Source organism: Cyanistes caeruleus, chromosome 2 (assembly GCF_971803275.1).
Source record: "Cyanistes caeruleus chromosome 2, bCyaCae1.hap1.1, whole genome shotgun sequence".
Taxonomy (NCBI): domain Eukaryota; kingdom Metazoa; phylum Chordata; class Aves; order Passeriformes; family Paridae; genus Cyanistes; species Cyanistes caeruleus.
The window spans coordinates 23356593-23380687 of NC_141702.1; the positions used below are offsets into that span (position 1 = coordinate 23356593).

Here is a 24095-nt window from a genome sequence, read left to right on the forward strand (position 1 = left end):
AAAAAATATCCATAGAGGGTTTTAAACTGATCTAATGAAACACCTGCGAACTCACCTTTTCTATTAATTAGTAGTAGTATTTTCCAGAGCACTATTTTCCAGAGAAGTCCTCTCTGTTAGACAGTGTCTAATAGTTAATCTAATTGTTAAACAAATGTCCTTAAAATTCTGTGATACAAAGAACTGAAACCCCTACATGAGTCCAGTACTACTAGATTGCTTTCATTTCTATAAATCCATGAGTAATCTTCCATGCCCCTGTCTTTAACTCCTTTTGCCACCTGAAGAGCCTTGGGCATATGAAGGAACTAAGAACTTAAAGGAGACAGGAGTCTGCAGATCATGCAGAGCAACTCTGTTGGAGTCACAGATTTTATGAAGAAATTACAGCTCCTTATTAATTTAATTACATTAATTATGTGGAAAAAAGAATGAAATTCTGGCCCGGTGAAACAAACAACAAAATGTTATTTATTTCAACTGAGCCAAGATTTCACCTGAAGGACTTTTTTTCTTCCTGTGAGATACTCAGATCTAGGAGTGATGAAATACTTATAAAAAAAATTGATAAATAGTAAACTTATCAATTAACTACCCTTTAAAATATCATATTTGCCAGATCAAATAACCTTTAACATGCAGTATGCCTAGGTAGCTCTTTGTAGACATACTACCTTCTTCTCTTGTGCAGTGTTTGAAACTGTTAAAGTGTAGATTCCACTTGTTGTCAGTCCAGATTTGAAAGCTTCAGCACAGTCTTTGAAGCTGATTTGTTCTTCTTTGGCTATGAAGTTGTTCTTAGCTGTAGAAAATACAATAGAAATTGAAAGCATTAAGAGGAGATGAATGAAAGTTACTAAGAATCAATTTATGGTGTAATTGGCTTAAAGCAGTTCAAAAAAGTATGTTTGGTCCTGAAAGAAATGACAGATCAAGGTATTTATTATGTGTGTTGTTACTTTGTATCATTTAGAGACATTATTCTGATAGGACTGTGGTTGTTGGATAGGTTGAAAAGTTCCAACACTTGGTATGTTGAATGAGAAAAGTCAAGATACTGGATCTCATTTAGTTGAACAGTTTCTGCTTCCACTCATTGTCCTGGCTGGACTTCTACATGCATTACAACCTATGCATGCATTAACTACTATTATATACATATCTAAGTAGCAAGTGATTATGTTAATAATGACTTTTGGCCAGTACTCTTATATTGTGAAGTAAGTTATGAAACCTTTTATAATGCATCAGGCTGGTGGAACTACCCTTAAAAAGTTTAAAGCTTTTTTTTTTTTTTTTTTGCCACTGTGCTGAGCAGGAACAACTTTGTATGTACCTAGCAGAAGCTTGGTAGCTCAGCCCAACTCACTAAAGACATACCTTCTGGAATTCATTTGTGTAAAAAATACATTTTCATATGTCTAAGCCTACTTATTCAAAAGAATAATCTAAGGCTCATCTTTTTGTTCAGTTCTTTATTAACTATGGAGGTTGGAATTTCCTGGCATTTTGCCTGCTGACTGATATTTCATATTTGATCCTTTTGGGGTTGGTTCTGTGTATTTTCCCTTTTAATTTAATCTAACAATCACAGTCAGTTACTACAAAGGTTTAGGTGCCATATAAATACGTGCTTATATTACAGTTGGTTATTATGTTCTTTTTAGCTTGGTTATTCATTATTTACCTGTTTAAGTGCTTTGCCTTAAATAGAAAAATAACACATTCAGTGTTTTAATTGCTTTTCCACACTCTATTGTTTGCATACTGTCTTAGAAGCTTTCCCTGCTAATTTTGTCTTTTTGGCAAACACTCATTATTTTTTCCACTCTGGGTTTAATGGTGCTGTAGCCAACATGACTTTGACTTGTTTACTTATTTGTGCACTAGCATAGCAGATAACATCAGCAGGAACATGTACAGCCGTGGTATTTAAGGGAATAGCGTCAGTTATTAAGAAAAAAAACCCTGGAATTTACTTTGTTTAGAAAAACCTATGTTATGATAATAACATATAGGACAGTACTTAAAGTGAGGACTTCCAAACTCCCTTTTCTTTTTCTGTCATCCACCTTACAGTAATGTATCATAGACCACCTATAATGTCTTTTAAGTTCTAATAACAACTTTTAACATTTTTTCCCAGTATTTAATTTTAAATATTTTCTTTAGGGGTACTGTATGCTTGTGTATTTTCAGCTCTGAGAACTTTACAGGCAACTGTGCCAGATTCTGCAGTCTTTTAGAACAGATTCTTAATCTGTCCAAGTTCCATATCAGACATGAAACTCAAGGCACTGAATGTTTAAATCCTATGTAGCCATAACTTTCAGTTTATGGTTTGTGTGGGTTTTTTATGGAGCACATTAATCTGCATAAATCTGGAAGCTATGCTGATTTGTTCCAGGGTTGTCAGGCATTTAGGGGTGAGATTATTGCCTATAAAGTTTGCTAGGCTGAGTGATTTTTAGGATGAACAAGGATACCTTGGTGAAGAACTTGTGGGAGTATCTGCTGCCCTGGCCTGGTGCTTTCTGGTTTTGGGGGCTAATTCATGCCTGTGCTTATTCCTTTGCCTTTGGTAGCCACTATAATTGATCCTTTCTTTGATAAACTCCATGTACATGAAGCAATGAGAGGTGGCAGAAACAGTATCTGTGAGCCAGGAAGAAAAGTTGCAGGCCTACGATATGCAGTCTCACAAAGATACATGGCCAAGGGAGTGTATACTGCTACACATGTGAATGCCATGTGAGATGAATGATACTTGGCATAGCTATATTTTGTTGAACCACTGAAGAATTGGTAAAGAAGATGAACAAACCAGAGAAGATAAACAAAATGTTGAAAAGAAAACACGTGAATGTGGTTGTTTCTCCCACCCTCTAAAAAGTAGGTTAATTAATCCAGATGCCGAATTTAAGGCAAAAAATACAGACTTTTGAAAAGCAGAAGTGTATCAGAACTAGTTGTAGGACTATAGGTACCATTGTACACAAATTAGGAAATAGCACTGAAATTATATAAGCATGTTTGCTTTAACTTACAGTTTGGTGTTGATATCATAGTAAGCAAGCTATGAACCGTCTCCATCAGATCATGTTGCTGTTTTTGCAGAACTGAGTTGTTTACTGTAGCTGTAACTAACTGTTTTTCTAGTTCTTCTATAATAGAGTTCTGTCTGGTTACTAGGACTTGAAGTTGATCTTTTTCATCTTTTATTGACTTCAGCTGAAGCATGTGTTTGTCTTCCATTTCAAGAACTCTTTTTTCTAAAAAGCTAAATAAAAGATTATAATTAGGCTCTCCAGAAACAATTTTGAGATGATGTCAAGAGAATCAAGCATGTTGTATAAGTTTCTTTCTCCATAAACACTCAACTTCATTCTCTGATGCTATCCAAGCAATAGACAACTAAATGAAAGTTTAGTTTTGATACATATGCTTTAATTTATTATATAGATGCACTAATAAACAATATTATCTACTACAGTCTGTATTGCAGGTTTTAAAAGTGTAATAATTGTGTTTGATAATTCAACATTATTAAAGAAAAGGTAGAGTGACTAAGCTTTCATAGGTTTACCCTGTTAAAAGATGAAACTTATTTAAAGATGGTAACTGAACATTTCAAATACCCTATAATAAAATACATATTTAATATAAATGTTATGGCATTAAGACAGGGAAAAGTGCAAATAACTATTTGAAGGTGGATTATCCTTCTCCGGTTTTGGAGCTGGTATTATTGGGGAACTGGCTAGGAACATTATTTCACTGCTAATTGTTCTGATATAGACTCTGAGAAAGCTGATGTTAAAAGATGCATAGTCAGAAGAGAGAAATTCACCTAAAATCTACTGCTGTTACTGAAAAAAAAAAAAATCCTGAACCTTATATATAATTATGTTTCAAGCAGATTAGTTCAATGCAGATTGTATTTTGTTAGGTGAGAAACAATGCTTTTGTGTTTTATGTGGATGTTACAAGGGTAACCTAAAGTCTGCTGAGTTCAACACCAAAAAAAGTGACCTTTTAAAAATCACTGTTTCCTCTGCTTTCCATTTGATAAGGATGCTTGTTTTTCTTAAGTTGGTAGATAAAACCTTTAGGGAACATATATAAATGTAGTAGAGTAGTGAACAAAAATGTCAAAACACGTCTCCTGGGTTTCTTAAGCTAATTCTTTCAAAGAAAAAGTACTTTGCACATATGGTTCTCATTGAAAAACATTGCTTTGAAGGAGAAAACTTACTGTTATTGCTGCTTTTAGATTCCTCTGTAAACCATTTATTGCCAAAAGTAAAATAAGACCACGGTGATATGGAAATGAAACTAGCTGAAAAAAGGTATGAGCCTTTGGAACACAGCCAAGTACAGAAAAGGACAGGAGTAATAGTTGGATATTGGTCAATTTCAAAACACTGACTCTTAAGGAACACTGAATATGATTAGGGGTTTATTTTTCTCACTACATTAGATAAAAATTGTAGCAATGACCTGGTTAATCATTAGGATCATTGTGTACTACATGGAAATAAAATTTTAGAGATGTGTTTACTTTCAAGTACTTTGAATCAGGTTACATCAAATTCATCTGGATAAATCTAAAGAAAAATATAAATTGGGTGCAATTGAAGTACTGTTTCAGTTTTAGCCTTAAGTTCCTCATATAAAAGACAATTTTAAATAGTGAAGAACAATATATAAATAGAATGCAAGAATAAACCTGCATCAATCTCCTAGGCTTTAAGTAATATGTGACCTTTGTAACAACTACGGGTAACACTTTGTAATAAGTTTGGAAAGCTTGTGTACAAACCTTTATTTTCCTCCTTGAGTACATTTGTTTCTAAAACTATTAGAAGGGCACTTCATGGAACAGCGTTTTGTTGGGCTGTGCAAACTTACCTGTTTTTTTCTTGTAATTTAGTTATCTCATTGGTTTGATCTGAAATCTGTCTTTCTAGTTTGTTTGTTGAAAGAGAGTGTTCCAAAAGCTGAAGTTCAAGTCGGGTTGTCTGGTTTAATACCTAAAAAAATTTACAAAAAAATTACTTATTTTAAAAGATACTTCTTTTAAATAAATGGTAATTTTATTTATTGTGCAAGTAATATGTGAAATCATGCAAATCTCTATGTAGACCTATGATTAAAAAAGTATTTTTCAACTCTTAATTTAGGCACAAATGTTCATAGAATCAGAATGAAGAAGAATACACAGAGTTGCACTAATTTTGTTGTCACACTATCGTATATTATTTGGAATATTTCAGTAGTATGCTATGTTTCTGATGAGAGTTACTGTGTACTTTAGCTTTGTTGTTATACTATTCCCTCTGTTATGATAATTCTTATTTCATTACTGGAACTATTATGGTTGTGGCTCAAAGAATAAGTTGAATTGTTTTCCCCATCTGGTGTTGAAACTAAGTCTCTTACTCAATGAAATCTTGGCACAGTCCTGAAACCCTTTGGTAGTTCTCTCCTAGCTATTTTACTCAATCACAAATTATATTTTGAAGTGTTTATCATGTGAACTTTAGTAGATTCATTCTTTTAATTTAATATCACCTTTTCTCTATGCATGGTGTAAATGCATTTATTTGCATCTTTAAATGAAGAAATGCAGGTATTAGGAAACATGTAAGATACCCTATAGTTTGTATTGCTTTACTTTGAGGCAAGTTTTCTAGAAATATTTTCTCATTGTTTTAGAATAGCTTTTTTTAATTCAAAAGAATCTGGCTTTCCTTGACAGGAAGAATTGATTACTCATGTCCTTCATGTTAAACAGTCATTCAGGACATGATTTCACACTTAAGTGTAATTGAAAACTATTGCCAAAAGTAAATGTCCTTGAGAGAGCAATTGTTTGGTTAATTTCCTTATGTTGCTAATTAAGCCCTTAACCCAGTCACCAGTAATTTCAAGCAGAGAAGGAAAGTTACAGTGATGATTTTCTTCCTCTAAGCAGAAAATAATTGAGTAATTTCCATAAAGACATTACTGTGAATTAATAAATAAATTCTCTCAACATGTGCAAAATGTTAGGCTCCTGAATAATACAATGAAAGTTGAACTCAGTATGCCTATGAGCTATGTATTACCAGTTTATCAAAGAGTTCACAAAGTCTTGATTTAGGTTAAAAAATGTAATTTATCTCATTGGATGAATTCTACAGATAAGTAAAATGTCTAACAAGGATTTTAGACTTTGCATACTTTTTATATTATACAAAATGTTATGTGCTGCATGATATATCCATTATTTGTTTTGGCAATTATAGATCTGCCTCTTCCTACCATGTCTGCAAAACTACAAATGCATACCACTCTACATGGATTGGACTTGGCCTTCTACTAGTATCTGCATTCTGTTTAATACAATGTCTTTTTGTACTTAATGCTTTTCAAATAGAACCCATTTGTCTTTGTTTGAAGTTAAATGTACAAATGTACAGTAGACAAGTTTACTTCTGTGTGAATATACTTTTTGAGTAGTCTCCTAATTTATTTTTTATTAATCTCAGATTTGTGTAGGTACCCCTTTTTTAACCATAACACAGTGCATTGTACTGGAAATGAACTGTTAATCCATTTAGTTATCTGTGAAAACATTAATTAAAAAGACATAGTTCTCTTGATAAGTTAAAAAAATAAAAAAGGAAAGATTCTGTTTAAAAAAAGCAATTAAGCTGGTAAATGGAACAAAGACAGTTTGAAGAGACTCGTTTAGCTTAGATTAGTAATGAGAGGGTCATATAAAGCATACTAGGACCCAACTGATACCTGGATATAGTATAGTAGTTTTAAATACATTCTCTTTAAAGATTAATTTAACAATTGTCTTTCTAGACTTAAAATAATACTGAAATGAAAATCACTCAAGTGACAACACTGGGCTTGAGATGGAACTATTCGTTATCAAATATGAATGTTTCCTTTAGTGGGGTAGAACTGTGGGTCATAACGATTGACTTCTAATTGTTCAGCAGAAGTGTGTAACACTAAACAGTGTTAAATGTGTAGCTGTAGTATTTGGGAAGCAGAAGCATTTTGAGGTTGAAATTCATTACTTACTTGTGCTTCAACATCTGTTAATTTGCGGGTCTGTTCAGCTGTTTGATTTAGCAAGTTTGTGCCTATTTCAATCATTACTGCAGTCTGGTTCTGTACTGCAGTTTGCTGGATCTCTACCATTTCTTTCTTCATACTGTCTTGAATGTAATTCTCAAGCTACATGGGAAAGGAAAGAGAGAAGATAGTTGCATTCTTTAAATGTTGGAAAGGGGGTAGTACAGTAAGCCTCTTGGCAGCCTTGCTAAACAAATTTGGTCCTTGTCCTTGTCTGTTATGTATTTATGTTAAGTTTCTCAACGTTAAGCTTTGTGAGAGGAAGACCAAATGTGACAAGGAATGTGTAGCCACTCATTTTCTAAAGGCAGGAACAGAGATTTGCAGGAGTTAGGTGGTAGGCACAGTGATGAAAGTGCTTGCAGGCACTTGGAAGACTTTCTGCCCTAGTGCTCCCACCATTGTAACCACCAGAGGAGCTTCACCAGCTTTGGCAGCAATGGGAGTTTTTTAGAAGATAAAAGTTTAGGAGTTTAGTCATCTTCCTGTATTTACACTTAACTATTTTAAAAGCATTTTTCATCACATGACTAGAAGTCAGAGAAGAGGTCAGATGTCAGTTAACACTGTTATGTGTACATTTTTATCAGAGAGAATTTCAAATAAAGACACAAAGCAGTAGAAAAAACTATAAATACTTTAAGTGCTTAATATTAAAGAATACAAAAATTGCTTAAAATACTAGACTGAAGTAATTTCTGTCTAAAATAATAAGGCTTTTTTAGTAGTCATTTTATAACAGAGTACCCTGCTTTCAAGGAAAGTAAGGAGCAAATAAGTAGCAAGGAGAAAATTAAAGTAGCCTTTTGTGTAATTCTTCCTTTCTACCTGTTTGGATTATGAAAAAGCAGTTTGTTTTTTCTTCACACTTCTTTATTTCTCAGTCAGTAATTGCAAATGTTTCATATTTCTTTAATGTATCATTGCTTATGTTTGAATTCATAAAAGTCCAGGCCACAAGACTTCATTTTTTTCCATTCACTGAGGAAATTTCTAGAATCAAACTCCTACTTCACTCCAGCACTGTTCTATTAAAAGAATCATAATAAATCTTGCGCTTAGTGCTCTACCTACAAAGAGGATACTAACTAGTAAAAAATATTTTGTGTCATTAAGCACAAATGGTAATACATTACCAATTCCTAATCTAAGTGAAATGGTAGAACAGGTTGATATCTTGATTTTTAAAAAAAATAATATTTTGATAGTCTTATGTTGATATTAATGATGGCTTGTAGTAAGGACTTTATTTTGTGGCTACTTTTGAGATCAGCGAGGAAAAAGCATCTTGTGATTTAATATTCTATAAGCCTCTGTTCAGCTATAACCATTCTACTTCCAACCAGCTAAAGATCAATGAGCAGATCTATCAGCTTTGAATATTTAAGGTTCCCCCTTTAAATATTACTTGAACAAGGGCTTTCTTGTTTTCTTGCTTCACTTTTAATTTTTCTTACTTCACAGCTGCTTTTTAAAGCTGGCAAATGAAGAAAACCAGGTATATTAGGAAATCAAAACCTCTAAAACTGGTAGTATATTCTTACATTTGAAGTGACCATTATTTCTTGATGCCCAGTGTGACCAAACTGTCAAAGCAGTATGTGTTTGTTCACTTCAGTGTTCCCATGCAGCTGGTGAACTGCAATGCACAACAGGGAGATTTCTGACCTGGCATCTACTGTTCTGCTCCATAAACATACTTACTTCTCAAGTGTACCACAAAGACTTAAAACCAGTCTTTAGGCAGCCTTTACATGCTCTTTGCATAATGATCTTTTTGAATACTACAAGTAAGCATACAATCAACTGAGTTTTGGTATAATAATTTAACATGGGTATCTTCAATTGCCATCATACTATGGTAGAGTTGTTCACTATTCACATGGTTGATTCTTGAGTGTTACCTTTTGCTCCAGTCTCTTCCTCATATTCAAAAGCTTCTCCACCCAGACAGAAATCTAATTTGACCAAACATGTTGGAATTTTTTTAATTATTTGGTGACCTATTTAGCTTTTTCTTTTAAGTTGCACAACGATCAGTGCCTTCTAACTGAGTAGTAATAGTACGATATCTTTGGTCCTTGATCATTAGACTATGAGATGTCAGAGTATAGTGATAATTTATTTTAAAAAGCAATGCAAATTGGTACTTGTGCACCACAGTCAAAGGACTAAATTCTGAAAGACTGCAAAATTCTGAAGACTTATATAGATAAAAATAAGTAATTTTTCACTAAAGTAAGATGAAGACAGAGAACAACTAATAGACGTCTGCAAATTAAATTATTTGAGTCCAACTTAAATTTAGCAACTGAATCTGAAAGATGGGACATCATTATAGATAACATTGAAAAAAATTTTGCTCAAAAGTAGCTCTGTTAAAAGACTATGAAGTGAGATCTCCAGAATACATTTTATTTGCCTCAGTATCACAGTTAAGTATGGAAATACCTTTATCAAGATCAAGGAGATGGTTTCATCTGACAGACTCAATGCATTGAAAATATTGCATCATCTTTAATTTAGAAAAAAAGGCCCAAAATATAAAGGAAGACTATAATAAATTGATCAGCAAATAAAGATTATTCATGAGCTTTGATTTTTTCATTAAATAATTGTGGACATTTAACCTCATTCTTCAAGGTTCTTTGTTCACCAAAGAGAGAGCAGAATGAGAATCTGAGCAAAGTAATTTCTACATACAGGATTACAGAACTGCATGACTTCTTTGAAATTGTTATCACTGAGTTATTCCAAAACACACTACTAGAAAATGAGTTAATTCTGGGCTTAAAGGTTAAGGTAAACATTTTATGGTAAGCTTAGGCAATTGCCCAGTTCAAACACACAGATGTAAGGTTGCTCTGAATACTGTATGCAAAACCCATGATTACACTTTAAGGCATCTGGTGGTTCTGGTTGCCAGATTTCTATACCCCTTGCCACTGTACTTGTAACCTTGGAAAGCAGATTTGTTTGGACACACATATCTGCATTTTCATAATTTCTCTTATTTGAATATCTGTAAGTGTAAGCATATGTCCAAGTATCTGATCTCTTTTAAATCATTTCTCATTTATGTGGCGATTTCTAAATCACTTAAGTATTCTCTTGAATCCAGTTTTAAGTTTGTCTTCACATCTGTTTTTCAACTTAAAAAATGTTAAATATGTAATTTAGGGAATATGGTATCTGTGCTTACTTGAAAGCATGAAATGCGAACACCAAAAGGGATTTAAGATTTAAAGCCAGTTTCATCATCTAACTCATTTATTCTAATTTGGAGCAACAAGAAGCATCAAAATTATAATGACCTATTAAGTGGCTTTGGAGCTTCTTGTGGTTTTTTTCCCTAAAAATCCTACAAAGCATGATTACATAAAACACTTCTCCTTTTTTCCTTCATACTCACTAATCCTCTTGCACTTCTGTATATTCTCTGCATGTACATATCATAAAATCTCTTTTTCTGACCTGAACCAACATATGCACTGATCATTCTCTGCTTATTTCCCCCTCTCTCTTAATCATACAATGCAAAACTGTAGAAAGTAGCACTTTTTACCACTACAACATCCTAACTTTTTCTTAGTGGCTTACTTTAATCTTTCTTCAAAGAGGAATAAAAGAATGACTTTCATCCAAAATGCCCCACCATCTCCCACTGACATTAATGACAGCAGAACATGTTCTCACTGCAAGGCCCAGCAAGCAAGGCCCTTGGGTTTTGCTGAGAGTGGTGGAAGAACTTTTATAACAAGGGCTCCAGTTCCCACAGGCACGGCTGAGCTACACTGACAACACCGAGGATTAGCAGCCATTTTGCAGGACTGCAGTTCTTTGTGGCACATTTCTTTGTAGAGAACTATTCATCAGCTCCTGCCAAGGAGCCTCCTTTCTTTGTGAGCAGTGGCACACTCAGAGTTTCTGAAGGGGGAAGAATAGCTTGGGTAAAAAAGAAGTTTAAAAGAGGGAAGGACAGAGGAATGAATGCCTCAGTCCCCACCCATCAGTCAGGAGGCTGGGTAGCTTGAACAGCATGTCTGTCGTCTTCACTATTTTGCTCAAATCTGGAAGGTGAAACAGGGATTATTTCCCAGATTTCTCCCTTGCCATAGTGCTAGCTATGGTTTCATCTCTTTAATTCAAATAATATTTGAATAATACTATAAGAATTTTATTAACCATGATTACATTATTATTTTGAACAAAATAAATGTTAAAACATAATAGCTGACTGTTAGTGATGCATCTTCTTTCAGAAAGTTTGCTTTAAAGGAAGTCAATCAATGAATCCTATCTTAAAGACAATACAAGGGAGAGGGACTATTTGAAAGAAGGAATAGTTAGTTGGCAGTATTTAAGTGATTCTTCCTGGGATTTTTTATTAAACATTCTGTCCCTTGTGTAAGAATTTGGCTGGCATGTATTCTTGAGCAAAATAAATATAAAAATGAAAGCACAGATGGGAAAAAACATGTCTCAAAATATGCTTAAATTGCAAAAACAGCTGGGAAAATCAAAATAGTTTCATAGTTAAGATTTGTTATAGAGTTATAGTGATGCATTTTTAAAGAGAAAAAATTCTCTAAGGTCATCACTTTTGGGGCTGCATCATGCTTTATTACTTCAAATCATATAAAATCATAAAATTTGGCAAAAATACTTCAGCTAAGTTGCCAAAAAAACGAGGACAGGTCAATAATATTGGAGCACATTCCAACACGTTGCTTTTATAGCCAAGGCTTTTTTTTAAACAGGCTTTTTCTTTAAATTGGCAAGAAAGACAACATGTAGAGTATGCACTAAAAGAAGTATGTTTTCTAAGCATTGGCAGAGATAGTATTAATCCATTATGAAGGTTATCAATACTCAGTCAAATGAAAAGCCTTCCTGGTTGTACAGTTTTGTCCATATTATAGAATTTTTCAAAGAATCAGGAACTTATTTGTGCATTTTATAGACATTTGACTTACCTTTTTTTTCCATTTTAAGTTATGAATGATGTCTTGCGTTTGTTCTTTGCTGCCAAATGTTTCATCTATAATAATTAAACAATCATGTTCCTGGCAGCATTTATGCTCCATGAATACATATATCCCTCCTTTGCCAAATACTACTCCATATAAATAGTACAGATAGAACTGGATGCTTGTTCTATTTTGTAGAATTTGTCAGTTATTGGAGAAGGCTTTCCAGATAAAGTTTGGTGATTTTCTTAATGTTTATAGTCTGATTCTGTCAACTCTAACATTCATTTTCAGGAAGAGGTAATGTTAATTATGAGTTTCTATACGGTGCTGTGTTCTGTGTGCACAGGTGGTGTTACATCGCATAATGCATGCTTAGTCATCTAATAGAGATACAGAGAAAACTGCAGGGCTAATGACATATATGTAGTGATTTTCCTCTAACTTCTGTTTTGGATTTACAAAAGTGGGATAGATCCAGTAGAAAAATTAGCAACAAAAAATACATTTACATCTAGGCACCTTTTAAATATGCATTGAAGTTACAGAGTTTGGCATATTGTAGAAGCCTAGGCAGTAAGGAGTTGTTATATCTCAAATGCTGATGGCTATTCAAGTGGGCAAGTAAGAACAGGATGTGGCTAGGAAGAGGGGCTGTCAGAAAGTAGGGCAGCACCTTTCTGGAACCCACTTCCCTGTTCTGGTCTATGGTGACATAAAGGACAGCAGATGGGCAGAAGTGAGGTCAAGAATCAGGCATGAACTGTCAACTGAGGGTCAATCCAGTAGAGAGGCATCAGGACTATCAAAAGACCCTCAAAGACCCTCAACTCATTTCCAGAAAGGTCCAGAAGAATGGACTGCATCTGCTCACTTATTTACATGAAGAGTGAGAAACCTAATCCCAGGAGAGGGAAATTTACCTATAAAACAGTACCCCTACAAAGCTCAGGTGGCACCATCAGGACCTTGGACACCCTGTTGGTTGGATCAGGGCTGGACCCAGAACTGGTGATCCCCTTTCCTCTTCTATCTCATTTCTCTTTATAAGGGCAAACACATTTGCATGCCAAGTGTGTTGCCCATTAATAAAACACTGTGTTTTTCTTTTGGACACTTTTGGCTTAGCCACTCCTCTTCGACCAAAGGCATTGAGGAATTTTGGGTTCTCCCTTCCACGGGAGAATGACACGTGACATATAGTAAGCTGTCAAAAGCTTTGAGTTATGGTTCTCACATCCTTAATAAGGATGTCATGTGCTTTATTCAAAACTTATCTTTGCAAATTTAGACTACTTGAGTTTAATCTTCCAATACCTGTAGTCATCATCCTGGTGCTTCATTCACCAAGATGTTCATTATACACACAAAAGCGAGCAAGATGGAAAATGTACTTAAGCATCCATAATCAGATTTGCTTAGTTTTAGCAACAGGGCAAAATAAGAAATATGCTGAGTCTCAGTTCCTTTGGGAATACTTTTTCAGAATACAGATGAGACCTTCCTGCTTTTTGTACTCCATATGTCTTGAGGTATCTTTAACCTAGTAACGCTTGGTCTTAGCTGCCCTGCCCTTTTTGTAAAGTGGCAGTGTTCTTTGGATTGTGGCCACATCTGATTTCTTCATGAGTCATCTGAAGTAGAATTTAGCCCATGATTTGGACTTTTTTTTTTTTTTAAATGCTGTGTCAATAGGCAGTTTTCTGATTGTAAAAGGTTATCCTTATACGCCACAAAATCCTTAAATTTCTCATTCTCAGATACATTTTTTATATAAAGACAAAAATACAGTTTTTTTCAAAGACTATTTTAACAGACTTATTTTTCAATTAAAATACTAAATAATTAAATTGTTTATTTGTAGTATAATTGAAGTCTGAATATTAGGAGGGTTTTCTTGGTATGAGCCACCTTGGATCCTGCTGGATATGGATAACAGTGAAATGTAGTATACTCTTTAAAAAGAAAGAAAACACTGCCTCAATTTCATTATATCAGTTCACATAGGAAATATGTAGTATTCTACCAATATATATATGCTACACATGCTCCTTAATGTGCATATATGTAACCATATTGACAGGTACTCCATGTGTGCTTGTATTTCCACGTCATATTAATGCACGAGTGTTATGAAAGCAAAATGCTGTCAAAATTTCAATTTTGCAGACAATTTTGTTCTCTTTAAAATAGCTTTTCATACTTATTTTCAGTCTGTCCATGTTGTTACTGCTTAAAGTCAGAATGGAAATAGAAAAATACTACCCTTTCCAAGAGTCATTTATCTTGACAGACCTAAGGGAACACATTTTTAATGGCATTGCATCAATCCCCATCAATCAGACCTTAAGCTAGTTTAAATCAGCTTTTAATAAAATAATTTATTTTTCCATGTTTTCTGGAAGTTATCAATTTTAGGAGCTTATAACTTTTGGAAAAAGATTAGTACACTGCAGAAATAAAATGCAAGCATGTCTGAAAAAGAGACATTTAAAATTGCCTTTTTTTTTGGGTTTTTTTTTCCCCCTAGAGCAGCAAGTCCCAATGGTTTATGAGTTGTTTCTCAAGGGAAGGAAAAAAATCTTTTGGGAATGTATATGGGAATGCTTGAGATGTCTCTACGCTATTAGATTCTTACATCAAACATGTCTGCCTGTCCAGACCTCCAGCTAAGATTTTTCTCTTATCTCATTTTCCTGTCAGCAAACAAAAGGTGAAAGTAACATCATAAATGAATACTATCTGGAAGTGAGCTGTGATTTACTGGAAAATATTCAAGCTAAAATTGTGTAATAAAATACAAAAGGTTTAAATGCTAACTCTTAAAATAGTAGACACAGACTTTAAGGTAAATTATATGCAGATGGTTCTGGTAGGGACACTTGTTCACTAAATGAAAGCTTACCAGCTTATTCTCTTGTCTGATTACATTACATTTAGAGGAAACACTTTTAATGCTTCTTACACTTTTATAATTTACACTTGCTATCAGAAGAAAAAATATTCCCCTCCCTCCTTTAATGGCAAAATTCTACTTAAACATAAACTAAATTTTGATTAATATAACATGAAATAAAATGTAAGAAAAGTATTCATTTTCTATGCAAGTATTTATTAAAAATTACTTTCAATCTGTGTTCTTGAATGGAAGTATTTCGTACCTAATTCTAAAAGTTATTACAGCATGATTTTGCTTTCTGCTGTATGTTTTGAGCTACCTAAGAATGTTGCAATCCAAGTGATGATGTAGAAAAGGCAAAGGAGTACATAGGAAAAGGGAAGAGACTTTGACAGCTGAAACACTCCCAAAGGCTGCTGTAGAGTTGAGCTCCCACCATTCCAGACACTGAGCTTATTTTGTACGTGTAATACTACACTACTGCTTTCCTACCTACACATGTGTTCTGTCATTTGGAGGATGACGTGGGTTCTTTGTATATATGATGCACATACTTTCTATGGTGCATTTCTGGGCAGTTGTATATTAAATTGCAAATGAAAAATATTCTTTTCAAAAAAACACTGTTAATGGAAACTAAATAGCCAGCTTGACAAACCTCTTAACAGTGTGAATTTCTTTATACGTAAGTAAATAATTTTAAAAAAAACAAAATTTAACAAGATTATCTTCAAAATTAAAATCAATTATTTGGTGATTACCCATACTCATTAAGAGTTAAGGCTATTCATTAAGGCAATCATTTAAGATTCTGAATCACCATTTTTCTGGATCATAGCTAAGTGGTATTTCTCTTAAAAATCAGGGAAGGAATTCATAAAGTTCCCATTAGTCTAAAAATAAAGAATAAATAAATAAATAGTGTGAGTCATGAATGGCATTTTGCCAAAGTTCAGTAGCACTGAAGCCAGGAAGACAAGAAGCCAGTGATGCTTCTGCCATTCACTGAAATGCATGTAAATATTTTTCATTATATACAACAAGCCATCAGTACTCAAAATGAAGATTCCATATTTATAAACAGTGTAGGAAATACTGATAATCAATATTTGAATTTAAAATACTAGGTTATGGCATTGGGCTATAATTTAACAAATTGAATATTCGAACTTTTTTGGAAACATTTTCAATCGGATTTTGAACTTGCATGCTACCATCAAGGAATCAGGGCTTCACCAGACCACTGTAAGAACGAGATTCTGCCCAGAGATGACATCTGAATAAACACTTGCTATCCCAGATCTCAATAATCCTTTCCATTTGTGTATTTTTTCCATTCCACTGAGTAATAGGCAGCTGAAATTAACTTACTATCAGATATGCTGATGACATTTTTCATAAAAAACATTGTCTGTGTAGCCTCATAAACTTTAAAAAATATTTAGCAAATGTATCAGTCACATTTACAGCCATTTATCTTTTTTATCTCAACTTACAATATCAAGTGTTTTTTTAAGAACTCCTCTTTCAACAGGATAGTCTATTTTAGAGAATAGCTCACGATGTGGTAAAGCAAATCAGAGTCCAAGTTTCTGATGAATATGAAGCAAATTCCACTTTTCAAAACATGTTACTGGGGAAATGAAAAAGAGCTAGGCATTTACAGTTCGTTCTCAGCATTGCTTTCTAGGGAAGCCGTCATCTTGCATTCCATTTCCAACCAGAAGGAAGAATGATTTGGAGTTCAAGGATCAAATTAGTTAGGAAGCTATGGTACACAATTAGTCCCTTTTGTAAGCTATAAAACTGGGTGTCTCCGGTTTCAAAGCCATCTTTACTGAGCATCTTTCAGCATGACAAAAATCAGATTCTTTTTAAAGTTCACAGGTTAAGGAAACTGAAAGTATTTTCAGTAGTTCTTAAGCCTTGAAACACGTTGGCATCTAATTATACTTTGTTGAGCTTTAATGAGATATTTTTCTTGTAGAAGCCTCAATGATGCTACCAAGTGAGAAGCAGTCATTTTTGCTGAAGGCCCGACATATTTTGAATGCCCAAGAATTTGGGGAAGCACATGTCAGCTGCCGATTTCAGTTTTGAGGGACTGAATTTCTTTACTAAACCCATTCACTGATTTTGGAGAAGGGAAAATAAATTTGTGCTCAGTATTGTAGCTTTTTTTTTAAGATGCACTGCATGTTTCTCACTACTGTTTCCATTGATAATATGCTAGATGGACTGGAGAGGTGGGGTGTCTGGAGAACTGCTACATTTTCATCACCAGCTTGAAAATTCCTCACTTGCTGGACTAAACCTGTCAGAGAACTTCCCAAAGGTTTCCAAAATACTGGGCGGGGGAAGCAGGACCTGAAAACCGAACTACCCTTAAATATGACTACAGAATGCACTAAAGGCTGCCTTAAAAAAAAGAAGCTCAGGTGGTCACCTCTGCTTAGTTAAAAAAATTAGCAATCTTATATGTTCTTGTCAAATACTACTTATTTGTTTCCCTGTACTGTTCCATTAGCCCAGTTAAGAGTCTTTAGTGCAAAAGCTTCTGAGGAATTCTATGCTTGAAAGATAAAACAGGAAGCTACTGTCTTAAAAGTGGACAAACACGAATATTTGGAAGCAAGATCAGAATATATAGGCAGCATATTGCAGAAACAGAATGTAGTTTGTGATGCAGAAAAAAAAAAATTAATCCTGATTAAAAATACTTTTTTTTTTTTTTTTTGTCTCAATAGCTGGAATTATCCATCTAAAAGCAGGCAATTTAAGTTTTTGGAACAGAAAAGGGTAGACAGGTCTTTCCATCCATTGCTTCCAAGACTTCCTCTGTCTCTGGTACCCCCTGACTACTCAGGTGGCGATGGCAAGTCACCTCTTGAGCTGAGCTCCAGTCAGTGCTCCTGAAAGCTTGACACCAGGCCAGCTGGTACCCTTCTAGAAAGACCAGAAGGCAGATCCTCTCAAAACAAATTATGCTATTGGCATTAACCATAAGAGAAGAGAAAATCTCAGAAAAAAATGTCTGAGAACCAAAGCTATATATTATAGGATGAGTGTTTTATGAAAGGACACTGTTCCCTGTCTGTCAAGATCTGAGAAGGAGGACCACTGAAGAGGGAGACTTTTGAGTTCCAGAAACTCTCATGGATGTAAAACTGCTCTCAAGTTGAGTACACTAAGCACATTAGCAGTGGAGAAAGTATAATGACACTGATACTATATGCAGCTAGCCAGAAAAGAAAGCTATCTGTGTTAGATTTGAGAGGTGGGCCCATGCAAACATCAGAAATTTCAATAAGGCCAAGTGCAAGGTCCTGAACGTGGGTCCAGGAAATCCCAAGCATAAGCACAGGCCGGGTGGTGAAGGGATTGAGAGCAGCCCTGCCAAGAAGGACTTGGGGGCGCTGGTGGATGAGAGGCTGAACATGCTCCAGCAATGTGTGCTCACAGCCCAGAAAGCAAATGGTGTCCTGGGCTGCATGCAAAGCAGCGTGGCCAGCAGGGCAAGAGAAGGGATTCTGCCCCTCTGCTCTGGTCTGGTGAGACCCCAGCTGGACCACTCCTGCATCCAGCTCTGGGTCCCACAGCATTAGAAGGGATTTGAATGTCCAGAGGAAGACCACAAAGATGATCCAGCAGTTGAAGCACCTCTTCTATGAAGACAGATTGAGAGAGTTGGGATTTTTCAGTCTAGAGAAGAGGTTTTCAGGGACCATAGAGCAGCTTTCCAGTACCTAAAGGGGGCTTACAAGAAAGCTGGAGAGGGACTTTTTCACATAGCCATGTGTAGTGACAGGACAAGAGGGAATGGCCGTAAACTGAGGAAGGGTAGGTTTAGGTTAGGTATTAGGAAGAAATTCTTTACAGTGAGGGTGGTGAGGCACTGGCACAGGTTTCCCAGAGAAGTTATGGACACCTCTCCATCCCAGGAAGTGTTCAACCCCAGGCTGCATGGTGCTCTGACCAGAAAGAGTGCTTCACCTGGTCTAGTGGAAGGTGACCCTGCCTACAGCAGAGTACTTGAAACTAGGTAACCTTATAGAACTTTTCCAACCCAAAGCATTCTGTGAGTCTTTGAATACTCAGGGAAGTTTGCATACAGGGTTAAAAACAAATTTAGCTATAAGGACAAAAGAATCTAGAACAGAGAATTCTGAATGAGAAAGAATGTAGAGGAAAGGGACAGCCAGGAAGCTGCATAACTTTAATTGAAGGAAAGAAATAAAGGAAATGAATCTGTGTGAGCAGAATTTTAAAAATCAATCAAAATGTGGATAGGAGTAGGGATAGGAATTTTTTATGGCAGTAAGCTGCAAAAGGGAACTGGAAGGCTGATCTTAAAGCCAGCTGAGGGAATGAATTCTCTGGTTTGCTTGAAGTTTACAAAACATTGTGCAGTTGGAAGAAAATTCACTGAGGAAAATGGTGAGTGCAAAGGACTTGACTGGATGAGACTCTTGGGAGATATTACTCCCACATGGACTAGAGAGAGACAAGAAAAGGAAAATGTTTATTTCCTCATGATGAAAATTATTACTCTTTTTTCTATTCCAGTAGCATCCTTACTTACTTAGAGGTAGTCCACATGAATTAAGCCCTAAAGCACATGTCTGATTTACTAGTCTACTCCATTATCAACTTCAAATACTTTTTCAGTATTGTTTTATTAATATTTAATTAGTGAAACTAAGTATTTTTAGTTTTACTAAGAAGTCAGTGGGAATTTTTCTACTTGTTTGGAGCAGAGCTAAGATTTTGTATGCTGTCCTCAGAGCCTTTTTAAAATAATAAAGTTTACCATAACAAAGAAACTGAACTCAAGACATGGCTAAGTTTTTTCTAGATTCTAGTCAAATAAACTTACATGTCAGAGGAAAAAACTAGGGTATTTTCAACTATATACTTAAACTTTGTTGCCTAGCTGGTAAACGGTAGTTGTCAGAATCCTTGTTTGTATGTGCTAAGATTTCAGTGGGGTCAGATTGTTTATATTTGTTGCAGTTTATACTCTTTCTGAGGGCTGGGTTATTAGTCAAGGGGCTTACTTTCTACTTATTTGAACTTTGTTTCATCGTGTCAGAGTAGTTTTCAGAAAACATTCCCAGTAAGGCTCCAGTAGCAGTTACAATAGGGTTTTTAAATTTACTATTACTTTATAGGCAAACATTATATCTTTCAGAAAATCTGGCATCAGGATGACAGCTTAACATAAGTGAAAACACAGGGATAGTTAATATGGTCAAAGTTCAGACCTCATGCAAGGAAGCTTAAGGGTATTTTAAAGTCAATTCCTTATAAGCAGTAAAACACAAGATTTTTGTATTTTTTCCTTATTCATTTAAGCTGTCTTTTGCCTACTTTATCAGTTTTTTTAAATTGTACTAAGAAACTGGAAACTCTTGTTTCGTTTGAATAGTTGAATTCCCTATTTGTAAAAAATCATTCTGAAAAGCAAAAATATGGAAATTTTTTCATTAGGTCTTCACTGGTGAATCTTCTTGAGTAAGAAAACTGTCTGACTGGACACAGTATCTGTTAATGTAAACTAAAGTATGGCAAGTGTGTTTTCCATTACTATTTGTAATAGTGTATTTTAGTCTTGATATGAAGCGTTTTTGTGTTTGAATGTTAAGACTGCAGAGCTGAGATTGTCAGTTGACAGCTGATACCCTAGAAAACTGAGGCTATTGCTTCTTGACTGAATGGCACATTCTCCTTAAGGTGACGGTTTATATTTCATTGTGAAACTGTAGGTTTGAACTAGAATCATGCAGGTAGTTACACCTTGTAAATGGAAAATGAGGAAAATTGTTCCATAGAACATAATGTAATTCATGAGAAAAGACCTAAAGCAAGTATATAAAGTGTCATAACATGATGTCTTCATCAAGTTTTGTCAAGGAAGACAAAACTAAAATGGTTTTTAGGTGCCAGGGATCAAAATTAAACCTCTCAGGTACCTCTAAGTCTGTACATCAGGTCACATGATGAGCAGCCACCCTGCAGCACACAGATGTCACATCACGTGTTGGGGAGCTGCTATGGGGGCTATGGCTATTGCCCAGGAAATGTCCTTTCCACTTAGCTGGGTGTCTCCCCATTCCCACACCCTGACAGAATGGAACAAAGAGGCTTTTTCCTTCCAGGATCACGCACATCAGGTGCAGGCCTGAACCAAAAGGCAAGCATAGCGATGAAGCTGATACCATGAGTGCAGGAGGTGAATGACTCCTAGTGCCTGCAGTGAGAGAATGAACAGGACTGTAGAGCTGTTGTTCAGACAGGGCTTAAGACACTGCTCAATTGTTTTTATACTAGAGATTTTCAGAAGATCCTACTATTTTTAAATTGATACAATTATTTTCTCCAAAGATGAGAACTTTTAGGTTTTCTCCCTGTCAAAAAGTTTTTTTAAGTGGAGTGATAAAGATCAAACGTTTGCTCAGTGTGTTTTCCTGTGATATTAACAAACAGTTTATTCAAATAACATACTATAACTTTGCTTCTGAAGTACACAACTTATGGCAATTGTGTGAGTGATTATGCTGTACCACACTGGAATGCTCTAATACAATAGTTTTGATTTCATACTGAATCACTCTGGTCCTCATCAGTGCTTTAGTACAGATATTGAAATGCACATAGCTAGTTTCAGTCTCTTGATAATTATATTTATTAAAAGGTATTACACAGTCTAACACTTTAATGCCCATTAGAGGAATTTCAGTTGCTAATATTGAGAGAGCAGTAATGAATCTACCAAGGCTTTTTTTTCCCCTTTCTGGAAACAATAAGCTCTCAGTTGTGCTACCACAACACACTGATTTTAATATCTGAGCAAAATCAGTGATATAAATTTGATATGTTGTTCCCTAGATATAAAGAAACTTTATAGTTGTGGTTTTTATTTTAAAACTCTATCACGATGCTTGAGACCTGAATACTAGTACAAAACTAAAAAGATCATTTTTTCCCTACGTTATTAAAGGCCGTTTGAGCAAAGCTATGACACTTAGATACTGCTTGGTTTTAACAAGAAATCTCCAGAGACAGCTGACTTGCAAAAAAAATTGCTGTCATCTAAGAATTCTGAAGTATTTGCTCATCTAGAGAGGAAAATGTTTCCTTTCAGCTTCTGTGAATAGTAAACTGTGAAGAATACTAGATTCCCATCCACACTTTTATTAACAGAGAGAGAAGTTCACAGAGAGAGGGTTGCATATTCTCTCAGCCTTCTCTTTTTAGTAGTAAGACCTTTATATAACTTTAGTAGACTCCTGGAAGATAGTTAGGTAAACTGATAAAGCTTCATAGGGGCAATATTAAGACAGCAGAAAAATTCCTGTAGCTTCCTGCTCTCTCTTCAGACTAAGCCATAATGGGCTGGAAATTGGAAAGAGACTAGATAGATATCACACAAACTGCAGGATACGTTTGCTGAGCTGAGCTTTGTAAACATCATCTTAATTTTAGGGTTAACCTGTTCCACAAACAGATAAAAACTAACGGATTTTCAGTAATTACTTGGAACACAGTAAGAATTTTTTTTAAAAAAAGCTTTTAAGGAGTAGTAATGGTATTTTCTAGGCAGCTTAAGAACTGACACAGTGAGTGTTTGCAGAACTATCTAGTTTTTTTATACAAAATGTAGATCTGGATTTTGTAACTTGAAGAATTCTTTAACATCTCCTCTGAACCTGGTTTACTTGGAATATAAATCAGGTTCACCAAAACATAATTCTCTTATTCTCACTAGAGAATAAATAAAACTATTTTCTCCTCTGCCCCATTTTCTAAAAATATCTCTGGTCAAGAAAATGAAATGACCACAGTATTTTCAGTTGTAAAACACTTTTTAACTTACTGTGTATATTAGGTCATTTGGTTTAATGCAGTATAATGTGCCATATCTCTTTTAAAGCATTTCAAGGTATTAAATTACTGTGCTATACTTTTTTCTCCCCAAATACTTTGCCTTTTTAAATTATATAATATTCCTATTATTTTCCCATCTCTAGTTTATATTTGGCTAGTCTGAGAAATTCAAATAATAAAATGGCAGATAAAACCAGCAGTGCTTATTTCTGAAAAATCTTATTCAGTGCCACAGAAATTCTCCTTTTCTTGAAGGATCTAGTGATACTTACAGGCTACTAACACATTGTTTTCATTGTTACTACCAGTGAGATATTTCCTAGGGCACATTTGGAGTACCAAAATATTTTCTGTGTGTGACATTCTTGTTTCAGGTACATGATTTTTTTTTTTTTTCCCCCCCCCAGAGCTATCTTCTCCATTTTCTCTTATGCAGTCTGTATAGTATCCTTAAGGCTCCCATTAATATCTTAACACATTATCTAGATGCGAGAACCAGTTTTCTTTGAAGTACAACTTGCATCTCCAGTTCCAGGAAGTTTGGGGGGATTTTGTGTGTTTTTTGTTTGTTTGTTTTGTTTTTTTTTTTAGTTTTGGTTGGTTTTTGTTGTTGTTGTTGTTTGGTTTCATTGTGTTTTTTCTGTTTTGTTTTGGTTTATGTTTTGGGGGGGTTGTTCACAGTAAGAGTAGTCACACACTGGAACAGGCTGTCTTGAGAAGTTGTGGACGCCCCATCCCTGAAGTGTTTAAGGTTTGGCTGGACAGGGCTTTGAGCAACTTGATCTGGAAGATGGCCCTGCCCACAGCAGAGGGGTTGGAACTAGATGATCTCTGAAAATTCTTTCCAAACCAAACCAGTCTGGGATTCTGTGATTCTGTCAGGATGTGAGAATAGGAAGACACCAAAATCTTATGGAAAAGCAATCAATCCTGATTTGACTATTGTACTCAAGCTGGTTTTTAACAAGTGGGAAGCATAATGTTTAACTATATATTCATATAATATTTGCAGTCTAATCCACAGTTGTACCTTCTACCTATTGTCTCTGTATTTTCAGGCCTACAAACTTCAGTGCTAAAGTCTGTCAGGATGAGAGCCATGCAGCATGCTAGCTTTTGTAAGTTCTTCAGCAATGCTGACAATCAGCTTCTTCAAGGGGGATTTCTGTTAAGTTTTCCATTCCTCTATTTGTCTCCTTCAG

General features: G+C 35.1%; 2 protein-coding genes across 5 annotated transcripts in view; one reads left to right on the forward strand and one right to left on the reverse strand.

Moving 5' to 3' along the window:
- Nucleotides 1-24095, forward strand: part of MCPH1 (microcephalin 1) — a 132341-nt gene that overhangs the window by 64514 nt on the left and 43732 nt on the right. The window contains exon 13 of one of the 3 annotated variants that reach the window (XM_086876032.1): nucleotides 23952-24011. The exons of the other annotated variants lie outside the window; for them this stretch is intronic. Coding sequence (XP_086732158.1) covers nucleotides 23952-23972 — 21 coding nt within the window. The 3' untranslated portion in view covers nucleotides 23973-24011. The remainder of the gene's footprint in view (nucleotides 1-23951; nucleotides 24012-24095) is intronic. 3 annotated transcript variants of the gene reach the window in all.
- ANGPT2 (angiopoietin 2) overlaps nucleotides 1-24095 on the reverse strand; it is a 41882-nt gene that overhangs the window by 12126 nt on the left and 5661 nt on the right. The window contains exons 2-5 of one of the 2 annotated variants that reach the window (XM_086876033.1): nucleotides 7084-7239; nucleotides 4912-5033; nucleotides 3048-3280; nucleotides 675-802 (exon numbers count right to left, since the gene is read on the reverse strand). In XM_086876033.1, the coding sequence (XP_086732159.1) occupies nucleotides 675-802; nucleotides 3048-3280; nucleotides 4912-5033; nucleotides 7084-7239 (639 nt within the window). The remainder of the gene's footprint in view (nucleotides 1-674; nucleotides 803-3047; nucleotides 3281-4911; nucleotides 5034-7083; nucleotides 7240-24095) is intronic. The other variant, XM_086876034.1, reaches the window with a different exon arrangement.